The sequence below is a fragment of the Merops nubicus genome, unplaced genomic scaffold, assembly GCF_000691845.1.
Source record: "Merops nubicus isolate BGI_N331 unplaced genomic scaffold, ASM69184v1 scaffold7216, whole genome shotgun sequence".
Taxonomy (NCBI): domain Eukaryota; kingdom Metazoa; phylum Chordata; class Aves; order Coraciiformes; family Meropidae; genus Merops; species Merops nubicus.
Genome location: NW_008615544.1, coordinates 11,102 through 19,934, shown reverse-complemented (window position 1 = coordinate 19,934; position 8,833 = coordinate 11,102). Strand labels below are relative to the sequence as shown.

Below are 8,833 nucleotides of genomic sequence, written 5' to 3'. Positions count from 1 at the left end.
GTCCCAAGTAGCTTTTGAGCACTCCTTGCTCCGCATCCCCGGTGGCCGGAAGCTCCATTTTCAGTCAGGCTGAGGACAGTATTATGGCACAACTGAGCCAGTGTGAATTGGACACTTACTTTGAGACTGGAAGAAACATTTTAAGGTTAATTGTGACAGTGTCCCTTTCTGTTTAAAACTTCAAATGTTGCCATTCCAGTTACATAATGTTTCTGAAAAGTTTGGAGCCCAAGGATTTAAATTCTCTCTTCCTTTTGATGCATTTTTGTTGGGGAAGGGAAAAGAAGCATGTTGGGATACTAATGGTTAAGGTTCTGTAAAAAGCTTTTTTTTTTTGCTTTAACTCAAGGCTGTCCTTGCATCTTAAACCTATACTCTTTCAAGCATTCCCAATGATATTTCATATGCTGCTGCTTCACTACCTACTGAAGCTGACTAAACTTCATACATAAAGAGAGGTTAGTGCTTGAGAAGGGAGCTGTTTAGGGACAGTCTTGATAATTCCTCAGAAATAACAGTAAAGCTCTGGTGTCACAGGCTTCCCCAGTATGTGCTAGCCCTGATTTGCAGAGATTGATCGCTATAGAGAGGACATGTCAGCTTGTCTTTACCATCCAGTCTTGTTTTTCTTCTTGCTCCTTCTTTAATATCTCAAATTGCAATTTCACAGAATCATAGAATTGTTTTGCTTGGAAGAGACCTTTCACATCATCAAGTCCCGCCATTCCCCCGGCACTGCCAGGTCCCCACTGACCCATGTCCCTCAGCACCACATCTCCATGGCTTGGAAACCCCTCCAGGGATGGGAACTCCACCCCTGCCTGGGGCAGCCTGGTCCAGTGCCTGACAACCCTTTAATTTTTCCTAATGTCCAACCTAAATCTCCCCTGGTGCAACTTGAGGCCATTTCCTCTTGTCCTGTCCCTTTTTCCTTGGGAGAAGAGCCCAACCCCCACCTGGCTCCTACCTCCTTGCAGGGAGTTGTTGAGAGCGAGAAGGTCTCCCCTGAGCCTCCTTTGCTCCAGGCTCATCACCCCCTGGTCCCTCAGCTGCTCCTCACCACACTTGGGCTCTAGACCCTTCCCCAGCTTCGTTGCCCTTCTCTGGCCACACTCCATCCCCTCAAGGTCCTTCTTGGAGTGAGGGGCCCAAAAGTGAACCCAGGTTTCAAGGGGTGGCCTCCCCAGTGCCGTGTCCAGAGGGACTATCCCCTCCCTAGGCCTGCTGGCCACACTAGTGCTGATCCAAGCCAGGATGCTGGTGGCCTTCTTGGCCACCTGGCACACACCAGCTCACATTCAGCTGGCTGGCCACTTGCCCTTGTTGAACCTCATCCCACTGGCCTTGGCCCAACAATCCAGCCTGGCCAGATCCCTCTGTAGGGCCTCCATACCTTCAAGCAGATCCTCCTTAGCTGGCTAAGTCCTGGAGTACAGACTGTTGTTCCCAAAAGGTATGGTTGTTGATTTAATGCTGAGTGATTAAAGTCCTTATTGATAAAATAATTACTTGTTCTTTGAGTGATAGAATCTGGCAAACAGAACAAAGATGTTTTGTAACTGTTATGTCAATGGAAGAAAAGATATTAATAAAACAGTGGAACTAACATTTTACATAATGATAGGCAAGGACATTCCTAAGTCCAAGCCCATGAATTGTGGTTATCAGTAGCAAAATTCCTTTTCTTTTGATGGATTTCCTTCTGTGAACAGATAAATTAATTTGGTATCTTTAATGCCTGCTTTATGCTGTTGTTTCATATAGGTTTGTGTATAGTGAATATATTTTTATGTTATGCCACAGTTTTTCTCTGTCACTGTATCTTTCAGAAAGCAGCAGGAGAGAAACACATTCCTTTTATAACAATACTTCTTTATGTATCATTGCACTTTTTAATTTACAAGCTTTTTCAGCCCATATGATATCAAAATTCTTGGCTTTTTTTCAAGCCTCATGGCTGTAACTCCGTTCCTTTCAGAATGGCCCAAAATGTTCACGTGTCATTATCTGGCCAAATTACAGGAAGTATAAAACTGACTTGTTAACTACCTTGTCTCTTGACTGTTGTATTTAATAAAGTTGCTAAACAAATACAAATGAAGCCATTGGTTATTACCTGGAAGCAATATCCTTTGCTGCCCAGAGGGAAGCGTAGCTCTCTTCTCTGTCAACTACTTTGATGCTTTTGACACCAGAAGAAACAGGAACGCAGCGTTCCCAGCAAACAGGGACTCCTCAGTCCCCCAAAATTTTGTAGGGATCAGTTAAATGGAGGCTTTTCTCCAGCTGATCTGTGTATGAATGTCACTTTAAAGTGAAATACATTGCTATACAGATGTTAGTTTTGTTGCTTTTGGCAAAGCCTGGGTAGATGGAGTTGCAGGAACATTTCCTTAAGTCTGTGTTGGAGCAAGTGTTGTGACCTGCCAGTGTACAGAAACGTGTGTTACTGTTTGCTATCTGGGATTTGGACACAGTCAGCTGGCTAAGAATCATTTAGCATGGTCCTTGCATTCACCATGTCATTACCTGGAAATTCTGTGGAAGTTGCTATACTTTGAAGAATTCACAGCACAAAAGTTATGTTTCTGTCTTTGTAAAGGAAGGTACCAGCTATTGGAAGTTACTTAGTTACTGTTAACTCTGCTTCAGGTGCAAAAGTAAACCTGAGCTCCTGGGATACTTCAGAAGAATCTGTGCTCTGTGGTCATTCACCATTTTCAACATTTTGTCTCTTTCTGTAGTTGAAACTCTGCTTTCTTTCAGCCTGGTTAGGCATCCCAAAATGATCTTCTAGAGACTCAGCATAAATTTTACCACCTTCTGTTTTCCTCCTTACATCAAGTTGAAGCGTCCCTTGTTTTAATTTTTCTCTGGTGTCTCTCATCTTCCCATCATGTGTCACTGTGAAGAGCCTGGCTCAGTCTTCTTGGCAACCTCCTTGTGGTACTGGACAGCAGCTCGTAGGTCATCTCAAATCCCTCTCTCATGCTGAGTAAGCTCATTTCCCTCTGACTCTTCTCATAGGGTGTGTGCTCCAAGTACGTGACCATCTTGATGGCCCTCCACTGGACTTGCTCCAGTTCCAGTGTTGTGGATTCCACCACTTCTCTGGAGAGATTATTCCAGTGGTTGATTGTTCTTATTGTGAAAAACTCCTGGAATCTCCCCAGGAATAACTTGTCCACATTATCCCTCTTCTTTTCCAAGTGACTCCTTGTAATGTGGGAGTCTCCATCTTCCTTGTAGCCACCCTTTAACTACTGGAACATGGTGACAAGGTCTTCCCTAAGCCTTCTTTTCTCCAGGCTGAGCAAACCCAGCTCTCTTATAATTTCCTCATAAGGCAGCTTCCCCAACCTTGGATCATTTTGGTGGCCCTTCTCTGGACCCTATCCAGCCTATCCACATCTTTTTTTATACAGCAAGGACCAAAACCCAACACACTATTCCAGGTGCAGCCTGACAAGTACCGAGTAGAGTAAGATAATGACTTCTTGGTCATTATCTGGTGGTGCCCTTGTTGATGCAACCTAGCATCCTGTTGACTGCCAGTACCATGTAGCTGTGTGATTGGTGTCCGCCATTCAAACAAAGGGAAACCCCTGTTTCTTGGTTCCAGCAGTGAAGTAAGCTCTGTGGTGAATCAGATGAACAGGCTCTAGTTTCAGTGCAGGGAGGGGGCAGGGCTGGGATGGCAAGTCTCTGATGGCTGTGTTGTCTCTGTTTGGCCTCAGCATGTCATTAAACCATGCCCGTATTTGCTGGACTTTCCCTGACACAAAGGGCGAGCACTCATCTGGCTCCTCCTGCCAGCAGAAGCACTGGGAACAGAGACAGGCAGGTCTGGCCGTTGGTACGTGGGTTTGCAGAAGGAGTGTCTGCTGACAGGTCTAATACCTACTGTAGTCTCAACAGTGAAAGGAAAACCACAACAAACCAAAGATCATGCAAAAAGCAAAATGATTCAGAGACCTTACACAGGAAAGGAGTGACAAGCAGAGGAGCATGAACCTCTGAGGGGAAGATCTTACCTGGTAGATGTGGGCTGGGAGGAAGATGCTGTTGGAGCTCCTGAGAAGGACAAATCTGTGATTTGTGTTGGTCCCAGCAGGATACTCATGGCTTCAGCAACTCTGCATGTTCAGTCCTGTCAACGCACATGTAAATACCTGAGTAAAATTGCTGTGGTGGTGCTGTAAGATCTTGCTGGTGACATTTTTGAGGTTGTTCTCTTGCTATTAATGAGCTGTGGAAGTTGGGGAGGACCAGAGAAAGGCAAATACTCTGTTCTCATTTTAAGATGAGGGCAAGAAATCCTGAGAACTACAGGCTGGTCAGTCTCATTTTCATCCCTGGGAAAACAATGGAGGAATTCTTCCTGAAAGAATTAAGTTTTCATCCCACTTTGAGCAGACAGTTGGTTTTATCACCTCCCCAAATCTGTCTCAACCTCAGTGAATTCTCTGTGATTCTGTGGAATATACTTTCAAAGAGCTTTTCAAAATCCAGTATGCGGTTCAAGGCCCAGGACTGGCTTCCTCAGTCACTCTGCAGATGCATCACTTCGCTTACACCATGTGAAAAGTGTAAGCCAAAACAACAGGGTTTCGTGTTCAGGGTGTGTTGTTTTGTTGGGGTTTTTTATTTGTTGTTTTTTTTTTTTTATTATTATTTTTTATTTTTTTAAGTCAAAAAGTTTAGAATTCTTCTGTATGCACAGAATCTCCCAGACCGAGAGCTGGATGATCATTAGCCTTGGATTGCACTTGACCTAAAGCACTGAGATTTAAGACTAGGTAACAGACAGAAAGGTCTAGTGGGAGACTTGAGTACAGAGAACATCGAATATAAACCTGCCATGAACTTCCTTGTCTGTAGTGATTGTCTGATGACTGCTCAAAATCATTATCTGTTCCATCAACAGGCATTGCTTTGTGGATTTCTGAGTCCTTTGCAGTCCTTTCCCCTTCTCTGAGAAAACTCTTACCAGGACTGAGAAGTCCTTTTTCATTGGATTGATTCCTTTGGGATCAGTGCTTGGTTAGCACAGAAAAGTGATCTGAGCTCAGCAGCCTTTCCCAGAAGAAAAGCTGCTGCCAAACACGTGGCAGAGTCAGAAGATATGAACAAAATACCAATGTGCAAAAAAAACGTGGCACATTGTGTTATGTTGTTGACAGCTCTTTTAGAGGTTCAGAGAGAGGGGCACTAATAAGTAACAGGTCCATAACGTGCGAAGATAAAAAACCACAGGAGTATTTGCTCATATCCTGTCCCGGTTAAGTGGAGATGCAGAACGTAAGGAGCAGCACAAAGAGACAAGCAGTGGTCTCTCATTTATCATTTAGGGATGGAGAACTGAAAGGGCCACAGAAGGACACAAAATATAAAACTTATAAAAGGAAATTCTTTGGTTCTGTTACTACTGTATATCGAAGCCAAGAGCTCTGAAAGATTCAAAAAGGATTAGAGATTGATACGGAGGATGAGAACATCCGCAGTTACTTTAGATTAAAAGCTCCTGGAATATAATCTGTCCTGTTCCAGGACATTAGACAACCTATAAAACAAGGGGACTTAAGAAAACATTTTCCTATGAGTAGGATATTGTGTTTGTCCACTCAGTTATTTGGCTTCTTCCTCTGGAGTATCTAGTACTAGGACCTCAAATGCTGATACTAAACTCCAAGTTCTTAAGCTCTTGCCCCCTGTGGGGCAAGAGGCTGGGGCCAGACTCTTGTCAGTGGTGTCAAGTGGAAGGAGAAGGGGCAATGGACACAAACGAACCCAGGAGGTTCCACCTGACCAAGAGGAGAAAATGTGTTCCTATGAGGGTGCCAGAGCCTGGAGCCGGCTGCCCAGAGAAGTTGTGGAGTCTCCTGCTCTGGAGAGATTCCAAACCTACCCTGCTGTGGGTGACCTGCTGGAGCAGGAGGGTTGGATGAGGTGGTCCCCAGAGGTCACTTCCCACCCTCACCATGACCATTAAACCATGTCCCCAAGTGACAAGTCCACGTGTTCTTTGAATCCCTCCAGGGATGATGACTCCAGCACCTCCCTGGGCAGCCTGGGCCAAGGCCTCACGACTGCCAGGAGAGAAATTCTTCCCAATATCCAACTGAAACCTCCCCTGGTGCAACTTCAGCCCGTCACCTCTCATCCTATCACTGGTCACTTGGGAGAAGAGACCAACCCCCAACTCACTCTAACCTCCTTTCAGGGAGTTGTTGAGAGAAGAAAGTCTCCCCTCAGCTTCCTCTTCTCCAGACTAGACAATCCCAGGTCCCTCACTTGCTCCTTATGGTTCCCCAGACCCCTCACCAGTTTCGTTGCTCCTTTTGCTTCAGCTCCTATGTACCAAGATCTCTACAAATAGTACGAATGCTGAAGTGAATCATTATCGTATTTGGCTAAGCTGTTGTGGCTGTTAGCTTCTCCTTACACCTCTGATATTAAGCAAGTTTCTTGTAACCAATTTCTCCCTATTCAGTCCCTTTTTCAGCAGCTCACTGGCAGGAACTCGGATACTGATACCTGCAGGAACTCCCAACTGATACAGATAGAAGCGTTAAGCAGCCAAGCACAAAAAGCTTCTCCAGGGTCTGGCATTATCCTTAAATCATGAGAAAGCATTAGAAAAACACGATGCCGGGGTGCGTTGGGTGTAAGGGAGACGAAGAAAGAGGCGGCCGGAACGAGGGCAGCCTGTGGATCCAGGAGAGCCTGGCAGGCGGCGCGTCACCGCGGGCTATCTTTGTTCAGCTGCAGATCTGGGACACGGCTGGCCAGGAGAGGTTCCGAACCATCACCCAGAGTTACTACCGCAGCGCCAACGGAGCCATCCTGGCCTACGACATCAGCAAGAGGGGCTCTTTCCTGGCCATTCCTCGCTGGATCGAGGACGTCAGGAAGTACGCCGGTTCCAACATCGTACAGTTACTGATTGGTGAGTTAAAAACGTGCATACCGGGCACTGCGGGTTACTGTACGAGTTGCAATCCTTCTTTAAGATGGTTAGAAGTTTTATTTTTGGTTGAAGTTAAGACATATGTAATAGATCTGACTGGAAATTTTCCTGATGTTTTGGTTTTTTCATTAGAAAGTGCTGGTTCATCAAAACACAGATGTCTTGCTTTGCTTAAGTTCTGTTAAGAAGTAAACAGCTCTGTATCAGAAGCCAGCTTTCAAGCTTTTGCATCACACTTAATAGAGAACTGGGCACCCAGGATTTCCAGTTTCTGAGGCACAGCTGCTGTGGAACTGTTCTCATGATACAGATGATAAGGTTTCCAGGGCCCTGAGAAGCTCCATCATGTCAAGCCAATGTGTTTTGGCAAACTGGAACTCCCAGGTACTTCAACAGATGGGGGATTTCAGAAGGACTTTGGGGCAATCAGGGTTTGTCAGTTGTCTCAAACCTCCTGCTCAGAGCAAGGCTAATGTCAGACTGGTCAGGGCCTTTTCAATCAAATTTTGAAAATCTCCAAGAATGGAAATTCTGCAGCTTCCTGGGCAACTTGAGAACATCCTAATAAATACTTATTCCGACAGTCATTATAAATTACTCTATATTTCTTTTTTTTCCAGGAAATAAGTCTGACCTAAGTGACCTTCGAGAGGTTCAGCTGGAAGAAGCTCAGACTCTGGCTGAACACTATGATAATATCATCTGTGCCATAGAGACCTCTGCGAAAGACTCCAGCAATGTGGAGGAGGCTTTTGTGAAGATGGCTACAGAGCTCATGATGAGGCATGGAGGCCCCATGTTCAGTGAGAAGAATACTGACAGCATCAAACTTGACAGCAAAGATGTCATAGAAGGCTGGGGGTGTGGTTGCTGATATGAGCTAGGTGATGTCCCTTACTTTACTGGAATTTAGATGGTGCTTCACCCTAATGCAGAGTAGCATGGTAGCCATATTCTCCTCCTCTTGTGAAACCAGCAATTTTGTAGAAGTTAGACACAATCCTGTTTGCTTTGGTGTCTTATTTTTAAAAAGGGACTCTTGAGAGGTAGTCCTAAAAGTCAGACCCTCTGAAAAACTTACTCGGTGTTTGTCCCCACCATTTTCTTTTCTGTATACTTCATACAAATTTCAAATTGGAGGAAACAACTTTGAACAGGTGATGTGGGGTGGGGAGACATGGTTGGGGAAGAGACCGATACACGCCCCAAGTTCTGAAGCATTTAGCACGGGACTGTTGGCAAAGGAAGTCCCTTTTGGAACAGGCACTCTTGGCAGTGTCTCTTGAAATCCTCAGCACCCCACCAATGACCAGAAGGTGATTGTGTCTGATGAAGGTGTTTCAAGTGTGAGAATACTCAGCATTTTGATTCCAGGACCAAACAGCAGTCACCTGTCCTTGGGCACATGGACTGCAGGTTTCCATTGACCAGGCCCAGGTAGGGAAGCCTTCTCTCAGGTTTGGGCATCATCTTTTGAAGTTATCACTTTCACAAAAAGTGAAATTGGCTTGAGCAGTATTGCACCACTTGAGTAAAGCAGGATTGGGCCAGTGTAGCTATTCTAAGTGGAGCCTTGAGGAGAGGTAGATGCTTTGCATGGTGACAGCTCCCTTTTCCAAGTGGGTACCGCTGAGGTTTTGCCCTCAGGTCTCTTAATTTCATTCCACAACTCAAGACCTGCACCACTGGGAACAGGAACTGGAGAAACCTTGACCTGACTGGTAGCCATGATCTCCAGCTATGTGCCTAACGGTCATATCCAGGGTTAATTCTGGTCATACATTTGCCATTATGTTACCAGAGTGTTTCTTGCTTACATGGCATAAGTGGATTTGGTTTTTGGTTTGGTTTATTTTTTAAACC

General features: G+C 45.2%; 1 protein-coding gene across 1 annotated transcript; it reads left to right on the top strand.

The window, feature by feature from the left end:
* The first annotated feature begins 6,648 nt into the window (after nt 1-6,648).
* LOC103775104 (putative Rab-43-like protein ENSP00000330714) lies at nt 6,649-7,863 on the top strand. The gene is made up of 2 exons (XM_008942546.1): nt 6,649-6,949; nt 7,591-7,863. The coding sequence occupies exons 1-2, from the start codon at nt 6,649-6,651 to the stop codon at nt 7,842-7,844; spliced, it is 555 nt and encodes a 184-aa protein (XP_008940794.1). The 3' UTR covers nt 7,845-7,863.
* The last annotated feature ends 970 nt before the right edge of the window (nt 7,864-8,833 follow it).

Bases quoted from the DNA above. Each gene is read 5' to 3' on its own strand.
- LOC103775104 (XM_008942546.1), top strand. From the start codon at position 6,649: ATGCCGGGGTGCGTTGGGTGTAAGGGAGACGAAGAAAGAGGCGGCCGG. The intron at 6,950-7,590 runs GTGAGTTAAAAA...TTTTTTTTCCAG, and splicing joins CATCGTACAGTTACTGATTG to GAAATAAGTCTGACCTAAGT.